We start from the raw sequence: 15,560 nt of genomic DNA on the forward strand, positions 1-15,560 counted from the left end.
GCACTATTCCATGATGCTCCGTGAGAGAATTCATGAATAGGAGTGAAGTGACGTAACTGTTAGGGGTAGGTCACGTGACAATGATAAAATGGCGGATGTAGTACATCCCAATTCCATTCATACTGCTAACATTCATACTGTATAGAATGTACTTTTCTAACGGCCGAGTAGTATGTTTAAATTCAAATGCAGTACCTACTGAGTAGTAGGCGGTTTCAGACGCAGCCTAAGTTTTTTTTTTAAACGAAAATGTATCTTTTTAAAAAATCTTTCCAAAATGGATAAATTTGAAAACACTGATTTCATGTTGCATTGTGGACTGTGAAAACAGGCTTTTGAAAACAGTGATGCATTTTAGTCATATGACCACTGCAGCTAACATGGTGGACAACATTGTAAAGCAGATGTTTTGAACCCTATCCATTTTGACAGCTTTATAAAAGATTAATGTCAGTTTGTACATGCTCCCTATTGCCTCTTCTCAAAGGACAGTGGCAGCACCAAACAACAGACTGCATGCACAGTACTGAACAAAAGCGTTTCAGTCATTTTAGTGTGGATGATGGAAAGAATTGAAAACTATAGTGTGGACATGAAGGGTTTTTAGACGAAAACGCCTTTTTCAAGTGTATCCGCCTTATTGTAGATGTAGCCTAAATGACAATGCTTTATTTGAAATTTTGAAGAAATATTGCCAGACCTGGGCCAGCGGAGAAATTAAAATGGTCGTGCCCAACTGAGTCTGGTTTCTCTCAAGGTTTTTTTCTTCACTTTCGCCAATTAGTGAAGTTTTTTTTCCCTCTCCGCTGTCGCCACTAGCTTGCATGGTTCGGGATTTATAGAGCTGCGCATCGTTGGTTTTGCTCTTCAGTGTTTGGACTCTCAGTGGCGATTTTTTTTAAACCACACTGAACTGAGCTAAACTGAACTGAACTTAAACACTACAAACTGAACTACACTGTTCCTATTTACTATGACCTTTTATGTGAAGCTGCTTTGACACAATCTACATTGTTCATAGCTAATACAACCTGTATATAATGTTGATAGTACATCCATCTGTAAATATCACCATAGTTTTTCTATAACTGCACTTTATAACTTATACCTGTATCCTGCACTTGCTGCTATTGCACTGCTGGTTAGACCTAAACTGCATTTCGTTGCCTTGTACTTGTACATGTGTAATGACAATAAAGTTGAATCTAATCTAATCTAATCTAATAAGCGCTATACAAATAAAGGTGAATTGAATTGAATTGACCTACTCAAACCCTATACATTAGGGCTGCACAATATATCGTTTCAGCATCGATTTCACAATGTGCACGTTCGCAGTAGTCACATCGCAAGATATTGTTGAGTCTGAATTATAATTGACCAAGAGCTATGTATTTAATTTGTATTTAATTACTGTATTTATACGGAATTGATACGAATAATGCAAATATTTTTTTTCTTACTTAGTTTTTTTTTGTCTTGTTTCTAGTCCAAATATCTACATTTCAAAGCAAAACTATTTTTTTACTTACTCCACTGGCAGATAGTTTTACTTGTTTTAAGGGAAAAAAAATCTTAATTTTGTCTTATCTCTTCTGAAGTTAAAAATAAAGCAATATTTTTACTTGATCTAAGAATTTATTGATATTTGGACTAGAAATAAGATCAAGCGAAGTAAGAAAAGCTTTTTTTTTTGCTTTGTGATTATTAATTTCTGTACTTGAATACTGTTCGACGACTCAGAAAAGCATCACTGATCAAAGTATCACATGAAACTTTTCATATCACAAAATCATAGTTTTCCAGCATCATGCAGCCCCACCATATATTATAAATACAGTAAATCCTGAAAAACTGATAACTGTTGAGTAGTCTCTTATTGTATGTAATAACGCTGTGACTACTTTTTGCTGATTCAAAGACTTTACAGTATAAAACAGCTGAGCAATTTAATCTTCACATGAATCTTATACTTCCATTTCTGTCCTTATAGAACCTCATAGAAGGTTTTACTTTCACATTGTACACTGCAAGTCTACACACCCACAGTATTCAGCTATTACATAAACACACACTAAAATAAATGCAGGACAGGATTCCTATGTTCGTCAGAATATATGTATCTGATTAAACGAGTAGTAACACGTCCCAGAGTTTATAATTGTCCTCCAGTACAAGTGAAAATACTACACAATTTGATAAAGCTGCGAACACACATCTTAAACATTACCCATCTGCAATTTGCTGCAATCATCTTAATCTAAAGAACATTTAATGAGCGCTGAACGTACACCAACACCATCGCCTGGCAAATTATAGTCACACACAGCATTAAATATTAGTTACAAGGTGGGTGATTTAATTAGGAGTCTGTCTGCATTATTCAATTCTATTATGTGTCATTAATAAGATAATTAGGAGATGAAGAAAACCCATTCACTTTAAAGGAACAGTTCACATAGTAATAAAATGAGCATTTACCCTCCATTAAATCACTTTCAAGCGGCTTTTCTGTTCAACACAAAAGATATTTTGTAGAATGTTGGAAACCTGTAGCCACTGACATCCACAGTAGGGGACAAAATACTATGGAATCAATAGTTACTACTAGTTTCCAACATTCTTCAGTATCTATTTTTTTTGTTCAACAGAAGAAACTCAAACAGGTTTGGTGAGAATGTAATCATAGAACTTTTTTGATGAATGATTCCTGTCAGTACAGCCAATTAGAACCAGAGTAGCTACTGCTATTGTGGCAAAAACACTCATTCATTTATTCAGTGACAGATATGATAGAATAACAGCAGAGCAGGTCGTACCATCTGAGGGCAGGGCTTCTGTTCTCTGTAGTTTTGGTGACAGGGTAGTGCTGTAGGCCGATGAGTCTCTGTTGAAGCGCCTTGTACCTCTTGCTACAGACAGAGCTTCTGATGTCTCCTCTTTCACTGCAATGTGAGAAAAAGCAGATTCACCTCCATTCTGGAAGACCACAGGATTTTGTAGCTACTGAATCACATTGACAGCAACAGAAGTAAACTGATTCAGATGTTCGTTCGAGTTATTGCATGTGTTCTAAAGTACCAGAAAACGTGCAATAGCATAACAGGTGTGAATTCTACAGTTTTGCAGCCTTAAAGGGCTCCACATACTGTTAAAATGAAAATATAATGCTCTACTGTTTATTTGCCGGCACAAATGTGTGAGCATTTTAGTGACTTTTCCCACATGCAACCAGTGTTGGGTGTATTTCCTTACAAAGTAAATAGTTATTGTAATTAGATTACTTTTCCACAGAAAAAGTAAAGTAAGGGATTACTTTTCATTTTCAGATAATTTAATTAGTTACTCATAATGTACTCGTTTAAATACTGTTCATGAATTTAACAGCTCTGGATCAATCAATTAAGAGAAGCAGAGTAATTCATTTTTAAGTAGATTAACCGTGCGTGAGAAACTATGAGCAGAAATTCATGTAAATTTATATAGTACGAAATATTGTGTCACTGCTTGGAAATGTTTTGTGTTTTGATACATATAATGTTTATAATTCTTAAAGTGTTACATTTTTAAATAAAGATAAAAGGTCCTGTTTAGGTCTTTAAAGAATTAAGAGTTTAATTCCTATTGTCTGTGCGGCGTTAAGATTTATATGTAGTGCATTTCTGCATTGAATTTTAAGCTGTGTTGGGTCAAGTAATTTATAACTTATTGAGTAACTGAGTTACTTTTCAGACACAATCATTTATTCATGTTTTTTTTTTTTGTTTATTATTTTTTTATTTGTTCATATTTATTATGTTTTACGCAGCGGATGTCCTTCCAGCTGCAACCCAGTACTGGGAAACATCCATAAACACTCATACACACACAAACACTACAGCCAATTTAGTTTATTCAATTCACTTATACTACATGTCTTTGAACTGTAGTGGAAACCAGAGCACCCAGAGGAAATCCAAGCCAACACAGAGAGAACATGCAAAGTCTACACAGAAATGCCAACTGACCCAGTCGGCACTCGAACCAGCAACCTTATGGCTTTGAGACGACAGTTCTAACCACTGAGCCACCGTGCTGCCCACAGTAATTAAAAATGGACTTTAAATACAAATTTATGATGTAATTAGTACTAATTATTACTAAATAAATATTACAATTAATGACGATGCTACCATCAAAAACTACAGTGGTAGTTTGGACCACTGGTATTTGCAGCTGTAGTATCATTGTAGTAGTACCGGTAGACCATGCAGCCCTACTTCAAAAACCACACAAGCTAAGGCTACATGATTATTGGTTATCTGAAATACATATTTGTAGGAGTTTCCCTGGCTGAAGTTTTTTGGAATAGGTTTCAGCAATCACTTTACTAGTATTTGTGCTATTAAAGTTCACCCAAAAATGAAAATTCTGTTATTAATTACTCAACTTCATGTCGTCCTAACCCCCCGCGACACATATAGAGATATTTTAGATGAAATCCCAGAGCTCTCTGGCCCTCCATAGACGGCTATAATCCAGAGACCTTCAAAGTCCAGAAAAGGAACCAAAACATTTCATGTGACTTCAGCGGTTCTGTAATCATAAGAAGCTCCAAGAACACTTTTGCGCACCAAAACAAAAACTATAATAATGACTTTGTTGACTTGTGTCTTCTCTTCAGCACCAGGTGAGGGTGTGCTTTTACTATGGACAGTATGACCTATTGCTATTAGTGCAGCTCAACATGCAAGTGCTGTATTGCCCATAGTAAATGCGCACTCTAATCTGGCACTTATTTTTATTTTTTACAGTTTGTATGGCATATAAGTGTTATTGGAGCTTTGTATTTTTGCAGTTAAACCACTGTGGTCACATGGGATGTTTTGACAATGTTTTTGGTTCCTTTTCTGGACTTTAAACATCTCAGGACTGTTGCTGTCTATGGAGCTCCAGAGAGCTCTTGGATTTCACCTAAAATACCTTCATTTGTGTTCCGATGATTAGCGAAAGTCTCAGGGGGATCGAAATGACATGAAGACAAGTAATTAAAAACGGAATTTTCATTTCTGGCTGAACTAACCCTTTATCATTTTCCAGGTTTGTTTCTAGATTTTCAGTTTGTTAGTAGATCATCTGATCATCATTGGCTTTGCTTGTTCATGTCCTGTGAAAGCTGATTACTGCATAATCTCTATAGACTTTCCACTGATGCTTATACATGACAGCAAATGCTCTGTTTAGAAAACCTTACATAGAAGTAAAACACACCTGATTTGCTCCTTTCGTACGGTGTGTGTGTGCTGGAGGTCAATGGGCTGAACGGCTGGCTGCTGAACAGGTTATCACACTGCAGGTGGTGGCACAGCGTTTCTAGAAAGCGCAGAACGAATGATGCGCTGGAGGCAGTGGGCAGCTTGACGTAGTGTATTCCTCCTTCAGAACGAACTGCGTGAAAGGAGATGGCAAATTAAAAAATACAGAAAAATCACCAAGCCCATACAAGATATGTGTACTGTGCATATGACGCGAATTTGTATGTGCACAGTTGAACCCACAGCCTTGCAAAAGTATGCAAAAATCAGGCACTCGACTAATTGCCAATGAAAAAATACTGAAGTATATTAAATGAAGCCCATGTATAGTACATTAAAGAAATAGTTTACCCCCCAAAATGTATTTACTCAAACCTTAACAAGTTTATTTTTTTTCTGTTGAATACAAAAGAAGATATTTTGAAGAATGTTAGAAACCAGAAACTATTGTCTTTCATAGTAGGAAAAATAACTACCATAGAAGTCACTTGTTACAGTTTTCCAACATTCTTCTTCCAGCTTTCTTTTGTTTTAAACAGAAAAAAGGAAGCTCTTTTTGAAACATAAACTCCAATTGATTCTCTAAATAAGCTACAGCGGGAAAAATAAGTATTGAACACGTCACCAAAAACAGCACCTTTTTTGCTGTTGACTTGAAATTTTCACCGGATGTTGATAGCAACCAAAAAAATTCACATATGCAAAGACAACAAATCTAATTAGTTTAAAAATTAAGTTATGCATGATAAAATGAAATGACGCAGGGAAATAGTATTGTACACATGAAAAAAGGGAGGTATAGAAAAGCAGTGAAAGCCCAGACAGCAGCTGAAAACTCTCAGTAGTTATTCAGCAACCCTCTAACCTTCGTCATTGTAAATGAATATTAGCTGCTTCAGTCCAACATCTACATTATCAGGATGATGAAGATGAAACCAGAGTGGACATTTCAGCAAGACAATGATCGAAAACACAGCCAAGGAAACTCAAATTCTTTCAGAGAAAGAAAATCAAGCTGTAAAATTGGCCTAGCCAATAACCTGACTCGAATCCAATATAAAATACAAATTAAAGATCAGATTTGATAGACAAGACCCACAGAGACATCAAGGTTACATGTTGTTGAAGTCAGTGAAAAACTCATATCTGAGCAATTCCTGTGACTTCATTCTCCATATGAGAGGCATCTTTCAGCTTCCATCATCAAAAAAGCCTTTAAAATAAAGTATTAAATACATTTCAGTAGTTCAGTACTTTCTCCTTGTGTCTTTCCATTGTAATTACACATAACTCATTTTTCAGATTTTTAAAATTTGTTTTATTTTTATGCATGCCTTGTTTGGGTTTTTACCAAACTCTGGTTCAATTCCATGTCAACAGCTCCTTTAGAAATATTATTCCCAGGAAAAAACATGACGTGTCCAATACTTGTTTTCCCATCACAAAAAAACAAACATCACAAAATTGCGCAAGTGTGAATTTAACACGATATTTACTAAATGTGTAGAATATATCATGGTTTTTTCTGTGGCTGATCAGTCATTCATGTTTGGCTTTGTACAGACTGTGCACTATTCAATTATTTTAATGCAGTTTGTATGCAAGAGAGAATTAAAACAATTAAATGACTGATTGTCAAATCACGCAATTGGAGCAAAAACTGCCCTGTTCCAACTTCTGGCTGGCAGATCCGTACATCTCCAAGCAATGACGAATGATTAAAAAAAGAGCATAAGTGTATAATCTCAACGCTCCTAATGCTTATTTTTTTTCCTTCACAGCATTTTTAAATTGTTGGCGAGGGGGTTGATTTGGCTAAATGGGTGGTGATTAAGGGGCCATGGCATCGCAGCAGATGGTCCCACAGTCATGGCGTGGCCCCCACCCCCTGCAAACACTCAAATATAGACACGCACACACATAAGCGCATCTCCCCTGGGACACTCCAATCAAATGATCCAAACCAGGTTACACACAGATGCCAGCCCTTATTACTCGCAGTCTGACGACATCAGCTGTGCACACACACACACACACACACACAAAACAGACTCATGCTGCACTTTAAACATACACACACCCTTATCTTTTCAGGTCAAATACACACCCATGTCTTCATTTCTGCTTTTATTGTAAAGCACATGCATTTTGACAGCCTTAAAATAACACACAACTACAGTAAATCAAACAGAGCTTAAGCCTTATATCCAGGTTGTGGATGACTAGGGCACTTCTGACTCCCGAGGCTAAAAAAAAAAACATTCCTCTTTGTTAAAACATGCATCCCTTTCTGCTCTTCAAGCAGGCTTCAGTTATGTATAAAAAGTGTATGGATTTAGGTTTAACATAAGTTTGACGGTTTTTGGAAAATCCACTAAAAGTTTAGTTATCAATAAATAAAAATTGTATTTTATTTATTAGTTATTTAAATATTTGTTGTCTGGTTTAGTTGTGGTCAAGTCTAAACTATAGCCCTTTTCAGGAAAATACTCGGGGAAATAACTCATTAAAGAGGACCTACTATGCAAAAATCACTTTTATAAGGGGTTGAAACACAAGTGTGTGCCAACGGTATGTGAATGTATCCAGTTTCTAATGTTTAAATATTTATTTTTTTTATCAAACTTCATAAAAACAGTCACTAGAAACACTTTGATTGACATTCTCCCCTTGTACGTGTCATAACAGGGGGATAAGCCCCGCCCATTGGTGATGATCTCGCTTTCATTAACATAGAAGGATAGTCTTGTTTTTGAATCTGCCACCATTCAGACAGACATGCATTTGTAGCTCCGCCCCTCATTTGAAAAGAGCACAATCTCATTTGAATTTAAAGCGACAGTCACCAAAATGGCACAGTTAAGATCAATGCCCAAAAGGGGCAGTTTCAGAGAGTTATAAATAGGGCTGGGCGATATGGAAAAAAATGCAATCTCGATAATTATTTTCTTTATTGAACGATAACGATATGCATTTCGATAAAAGTTGTTAATGCTTCCACTTTTAAAAGAGTATCCCAACAATGACTGAAGGCAGATACTGTTGGCAGGAAAGTGAACTGCTGGCGGGAAAGGGAAACAAGCATGCTAAACAATACTGGTCGACGCAACATGACCTATTTTTGGCCAATAATTTTCAACGACCAAAAATTCTGTGAATCTCTAATATCAACACAATTATAGATTCCTGTTGTTGCATATTTCTACCGTATGATTGGCTCTTAGGATCAATATAGAGTACAAATGTCCAGAGCTCATCATCGTTATCAACATAAATTTTATTGCGATTCGATATGATATTGTTCACGTGGGTTTCCTCCGGGTGCTCCGGTTTCCCCCACAGTCTAAAGACATGTGGTACAGATGAATTGAATAAGTTAAATTGGCCTTAGTGTATGTGAGTGTGTGCAAGAGTGTGTGGGAGTTTCCCAGTATTGGGTTGTGTCTGAAAGGTCATCCGCTGCATAAAACATATGCTGGATACGTTGGTGGCCGCTGTGGTGACCCCTGATTAATAGGGAGTAAGTCAAAAAGAAAATGAATGAATGAATGATATGATGTTGTTTATCGGCCCAGCCCTAGTTAAAAAACGTTATTTGTGGAGTATTTTGAGTTGAAACTTTTCATAAGCACTCTAGGGACATCAGAGACTTATTTTAGATCCTGTAGAAAGAATCATAATAGGTCCCCTTTAAAGAGACATTATTAAAGAGTTATTATTATAAAGCATTAAATTATTATGAAGCATTTGTTGAAACTAGAATTACATTTAAACCAATTTTGCCTTTCACAAGTATTCTTCTTCACCGACAGACAAGCCTTTTTTAATCAAAGAATAACTGAAAGAGATTTAAACTGACCTCTGATGATTTCCCCACCATCAGACTGAGACTGCAGGAAGCTGAAGAGAGCTTTGGGCTGAAATGCACAGTCCACGCAGGCCTGAACCGCATGCTGGAGAACCGTGTTCACGGGGCCAGGTCCAAAATGATCCGGCAGCTGCAACAACAGCTTACGATCCAGGTGTGGCCCCGAGTTGCCATGTTTATTCACATAGACACAAACTAGAAGAGATGAGAGCGATTATAAAAGCGGTGAAGCACAATGCAAAACCAGCAAATAATTGAGACTGTATGGCTGCGTTTGATAGAAAAGTAAAGATCTCCATCCAGACTACATGACTGAAAATGCATATTATATAAAATGATATAGCATTTTTGATTATATATATATATTAACCACAAAATCTAACGAGAATTTAGAATTGATCTAAAAATAAGTCACATTTTAATTGGCAGCAAATCTTTTAGACATTACCCATGTTCAGAACAAAACTCAATATAAATAATTGACTATATACTGTAATTTTAATAGTATTCATTCTAAACAACACACATCTAGTAGGGTTGTCGCGATACCATTATTTCACGTTACGATGCTATACCTGCTGAAGTATTGTGATACAAAGTAGTATTGCGATGCTGTAATTCATAACTCAAATCTATGAAATAAAGAAAATTGTCAGAAATACTATATTTTATGTTACAATAGGCCTACCTAAATGAATTCATAACTCCCTTATTATTGAAAAAAGTATTTGCATCACTTCACCTAAACTATTTTGTAGACAACTGACCCACAAAAAATACATTAAAATAAATGTACAAATTTTACCAAATGAAATTAGTTACAAAAGGAGAACAAAATTAGGCTATATGAAGTGGTCAAAAATATTTCAATGTTTCCTGTTGCTCTTTTGGGGTTTTCATCTATTGTTTTTTTTTTTTTGTTTTTTAGTCTTATCAGGTATTCAAAATGTTCACTTTGTGAGTCGTTCTTTTTAAGAGATTGTTGGTCACCAATTTTTCTTCACAGTATATTTTAGGCACCATTTTCACCGGTGTGTTTTTGTTATGGTTACATCTTCTGTCGACAAGCTAAAGACACTGATTTTGTTTGGAAACATTGGTGTTTAACTTCAGAATTGACAGAATAAACACCTGAGCAAAAGCTTGCTGTGTTGCACATTTGCACCAGACAGGTTATTACCAAAAAAAACCTCTACATTTATAAACTGTGTATTACACAAGTAAGTGGGCTTGACAAACCACCTGTAGAAACTTTTTCTTTTCTCTCTCGCTCTCTCAAAAATTAACCCAAAGCACTTCCCCTTACTTTTGCATTTATTTCTCTAAACACTAACAGTTCCTTTGTATAATTCGCACTTCTTGTGTGTATTACCTTTTCTTGTTGAATCACTGAATGCCTCCTCAGTTGTAAGTCACTTTGGACAAAAGCGTCTGCTAACTGACTAAATGTTAAACATTTGAAAACGGAAGCACAGCTATCCACAATTACTCTCTGACTGGTCTTCTGTTTTGTTCTCTGATTCATCAAGCCCCTCTTATATGACCATTACACAACTAGTAAACTGCAAGTACGGATACTGGCAAAATATGCTCATGCCCACTGAGTGTGAATGGTCAATATCATGCGGTTTTGCTGTGCAGCGTGAATGAAGATTGTTTTTCTTAAATGCAGGATGATGGACGTTTTCATTATTAGACAGCATTTTAAAATGAAAACGTTCTTGTGTAAATGCAGCTTTAGTATAGTGAAAAGCATAGAACCCTACCTGTAGACACAACACCCGAGTCTCTTGTTGTCTGCAGGCTAGACAGTCTCCCGTCTATCACAGATGAGGACAATATGGGGCTTGAAAGTGAATGAGGAACCTTTGGTTTCCTCTGTAAATGTGAAAGAAAGAAAGCAAGGGATAAAACATCAATACACACTCTCACAAAACAAACCCACCTTCTGACCCTCAAAACAATGGCAGAGACTACAAAAGCCTTATCTGGATTGAGACAGACCCTTGAAATGGGGTGAAGCCAGTGTGTTTAATGTACCGTTCATGAGGAAAGATTATAGAAGATGTGTTAATGTTTAATTTGGATAATCACTCATGACATACGACCCACCCTCAAATCAAACAAAAGATGTGTAATGATCAGTTAAATGGGGGTTTCCTTTATTTTATCCTCTTCTTTATGCTAGTAAAACCCATTTTGTCATCTACCGATGATGGATTCAATAAAAACGGCAAGAAATATAGTATGAAATCAGGAATAAAACGAAATCATGTTTTCAATAACACGAGTGTACGTTAATTACTAATTTTAGTGTTATTTATATACTACTGTAATATTTGTAAATGTTTGAAATTATTATAATTATATTTTCAGTTTTCATTTTAGCTTTTAATAAAGTTATGTTTTGTGTATAGAATAGAATAATGTATTAATAGAAGTTAATACATTTGTTTTAAACTATTGTATATACACAAAAAACAACTTTATTAAATCCTAAAATGAAAACTGAAAATATTTAAATAAAACTTAATTGAACGAAAACTAAATAAATATTTTTAAAATGTACACTACCGGTCAAAAGTTTTTATATGTTACATTTGACATATAATATAAAGGATTTCTGCAAAACTGTTGCTAACTGTTTATTTATTAATTTGGTAATGTTCAACTTAATTTGTTTGTTTAAATTCAGCCCAAATAAATTGTTTGCAACACCTTAAAAATGTAGAAAATCCATTAAATCATCATTTTTTTCGGTGTATTTTATAACATAAGAACATATTTTGAGAAAGAGCTTATCAATCTGAATTATCCATCTTATGCATCTGAAATCAAAAACGTTGGCATTGAATGGACATTGACTTTTTCTCAATTTCGATTTTAGCTCTTGATTTTTCTATTAGTTATTTTAGTTTCCTTAAAACAAAAAAAAAAAAAACATTTATGTGAAAAATTCACGTTCACACAATCTGATCATAAGTATTTTCCACAGCAAATAAAAAAGATTTATGAAATTTTAAACAATAATTTACTTCTTGCTCAGTTTTCCATGTGTGTTTTATTTATCTTAACCTTTACTTTACCTTTTTTTACTCTTTGTAATGTAACTAAAACCATGTATGTTACAATAACTTGGGTTTCTTTATTAAAAACCATAATAAAAAGATTCATACACATAAAAAACACTAATAACTTTATTACTTAAGCAACCTACAGTTTTTTTAAATCTGAAAATAACAATGTTTACTGAAATTTTGTACCACTGGTTTAAAGTTCAAATAAATATGAAAACAATTTAATCATATTTCTGTGTAGTTATACAGTATCAGTCAAAAGTTTGGGGTCAGTAGGATTTTTAAATGTTTTAAAATAAGCATATCCTGCTCACAAATCCAGAACAAACTGTAAAATTGTGAAATGTTATTGCACTGTAAAATAACAGTTCAAAAGTAGTTTATAATTTAATTTAATCATTTATTCCAGTGATTTTAAAGATGAATTTTCAGCTTCATTACTCCAGTCTTCAGAGTCATATGGTCCTTCAGAAATCACTCTAATATTAACTACTTCTATTATGTTTATTATTATTATTAATATTATTACTAATGGTAATAATAATACAAGCAATGATGACTGTAATAAATTCATTTGAAACTACATACAGTAAGAAAGCAGTTTTTTTTTTTTTTTTTTATAAATATTTACCAACTTAACATTTTTTTTACATTTAATAAATGTCGGCTTGATGAACAAATAATTTTCTTAAAAAAAACATGAAATAAAAACTGACCCTAAATTTTTGACGGGTAGTGTAAGTTAATAGGTTTTAGTAGTCAACATTATAAAAAAGTAGTAAACTTTATTCAAATTTAATAAGAAGAATATGGATTCAGTCATTTAAAATGTAGAATGATTTATTTTAGCATTAATTCTGTTAACAAAACAAATTATTCAACTTTTTAAAATGTTAGCAATAAAATGTAAATTATTTAACACCAAAATACAGTTCTGGGAAAATGAGGAGACCGCTTCAACGTTATTAATAGTTCATCGGAATTGCCATTCATTATTGAAGCTTTATAGACCATTTTGAGAGATGTAAACAAAAACAATGGTCCCAACGTATTTACTGTTTTACTTTTTTAATTTCTTTAGCTTCTGAGAATCCAAATAGAGCCACATATTAATAAATAATGTTATGATAGCTGTTTCAACATGAAGTTATGATTTAATAGCCTCTTGTTACAGTAATGAAATATTTTAACAACAAGCAGGAAATGTCCATGGCCCAATGACATGACCACATTGAAATGGTCTAGGTTTTCTTTTATTTAATAATAACAAATAAGCAAACCTTTTTTCTGACCCATCCAGCTACACACACACACACACAAAAACTGCAATAGTACCTTGCTGCCAGGTTTGGGTCCTCTCTTCTTGTATGGTTTGGCTGTGAGTGGTGAGCTGATGGGACTCTTGTGTGTGCTGCTGGGCTGTGATTGGCCGTTCTGTGATGGACTGTTTCCAGCCGCTGCGGCTTCAGCTGCAGCTTTCAGCATAGCGATGGTTTGGCTCTTGGGTCTCCTTCCTCGTACCCCCTTGCGCACTGGCAACGGCGGCAGGGGGTGCGGTAGGCGGTATGGGGACTGCATGGGGCGCCAAGATGGACTCGATCGACTCACTGATGGCAGAAGAGTCTTCGGGATAGTGACTAAAGAGAAATAAAAATAAAAAAGTAATATAATATAACACAATAATAACATTTAAATAATATAATAATAACAATGGACGGCATGGTGGCTCAGTGGTTAGTACTGTTGACTCACAGCAAAACAGTTGCTGGTTCGAGCCCTGGCTGGGTCAGTTGGCGTTTCTGTGTAAGTTTGCATGTTCTCTCTGTGTTTGCGTGGGATTCCTCCAGGTGCTCCGGTTTCCAAAGACATGTGCTATAGGTGAATTGAATACGCTAAATTGGCCGTAGTGTATGTGTGTGAAAACATATGCTGAATAAGTTGGCAGTTGGCAGTGGGTAGCACAATCGCCTCACAGCAAGAAGGTCACTGGTTCGAGCCCCAGCTGGGTCAGTTGGCATTTCTGTGTGGAGTTTGCATGTTCTCCCTGTGTTTGTGTAAGTTTCCCCCACAAGTCCAAAGACATGCGGTACAGATGAATTGGGTAAGCTAAACTGTCTGTAGTGTATGTGTCTGAATGAGCAGCTGAAAGGGCATCCGCTGCGTAAAACATATGCTGGATAAGTTGGCAGTTCATTCCATTGTGGCGACCCCAGATCAATAAAGAGACTAAGCCAAAAGGAAAACGAATGAATGACTCTTAATTTAATTGCAAAGAAATTGTAATTGTTATATGTACTGTGGTGATGTGCGGAACACATAGACAAATTACCACATTTTTTATAGAACCCAAGTTATAAGGAGACGCAGATAAAATACATAAATACATTGAAAAAAAGTTGAATAGAATTTAGTCCAAAAAATAAAGCAGAATCTAGAAAAAATGAATGTGGCTCTATTACATAGCTCTAAATATAACTCTAAAGAAACAATATTAAATGCATTTTAAATCATGGTTTCTCATCACTAGCAACATTTAACTGGTTACTACAATGTAGTTGAAGGCAAAAGAGGGCTATAAGTAGGGCCAGACAGAATCTGCAGACATTTTTTGCTATTGCAGAGAACTTTGTAAAAAATAAAAATCAGCAGATTTATGCTAAATTATTTTGGGAGTATCATAACTAAAAACTTAATATATGAAATAAAAAATAATAGCTTTTAAGCTTATATTTAATGTTTACAATGCAAATCCACCTAGATCCACTCATTTGTTGAACAAAGCAAAATATCTACTGAAAGACAGAAAATATTACTTTACAAACTGTATTGTAAATAAATCAAATGAACACTTTCATATTAATCAATCATTTTTATGAAATTATTTTTAAAAATGAATAAATATACATTTACACAAATAAATACATAGACTCAACGATGGGCTAAAAATCTGCGGATTTCTGCATGTGCAGATTCCGTTTGGGCCTAGCTATGTGCAATATCCATAAGTTAAATAAGATGATTAATGTTGATAATCAACAGGAACTGATTAAATCTTACTGCAATAAGTTCACCCACACAAAGCACCATCCCGTTGGCATCATCATGGAATATGCATTGAATGCATATCAATAAGGCATGCCCAACTCCCAACACACAGGGACTCATATTTTATTCATAAAAATCTCAAAATAGTAAATAAATTTTTTAATCATTTTATTTTGTATTTAAATTAATAAAAATAACATGCAAAATAAATAAAACACTTTTTATGCTACGAGGATCAAAAATGAGTTCTCATGTTGTCTGGATTAAGAAAATCGA

The 15,560-nt window shown here is 34.8% G+C and overlaps 1 protein-coding gene across 4 annotated transcripts in view; it reads right to left on the reverse strand.

Annotated features, from left to right (window-relative positions):
* Positions 1 to 15,560, reverse strand: part of scml2 (Scm polycomb group protein like 2) — a 60,791-nt gene that overhangs the window by 9,160 nt on the left and 36,071 nt on the right. For all 4 annotated transcript variants that reach the window (XM_056468119.1, XM_056468121.1, XM_056468120.1 and 1 more), the window contains 5 exons: positions 13,575 to 13,876; positions 10,929 to 11,040; positions 9,154 to 9,357; positions 5,251 to 5,427; positions 2,820 to 2,945 (listed from right to left, as the gene is read on the reverse strand). In XM_056468119.1, the coding sequence (XP_056324094.1) occupies positions 2,820 to 2,945; positions 5,251 to 5,427; positions 9,154 to 9,357; positions 10,929 to 11,040; positions 13,575 to 13,876 (921 nt within the window). The remainder of the gene's footprint in view (positions 1 to 2,819; positions 2,946 to 5,250; positions 5,428 to 9,153; positions 9,358 to 10,928; positions 11,041 to 13,574; positions 13,877 to 15,560) is intronic.

The sequence above is a fragment of the Danio aesculapii genome, chromosome 11, assembly GCF_903798145.1.
Source record: "Danio aesculapii chromosome 11, fDanAes4.1, whole genome shotgun sequence".
Lineage (NCBI taxonomy): Eukaryota > Metazoa > Chordata > Actinopteri > Cypriniformes > Danionidae > Danio > Danio aesculapii.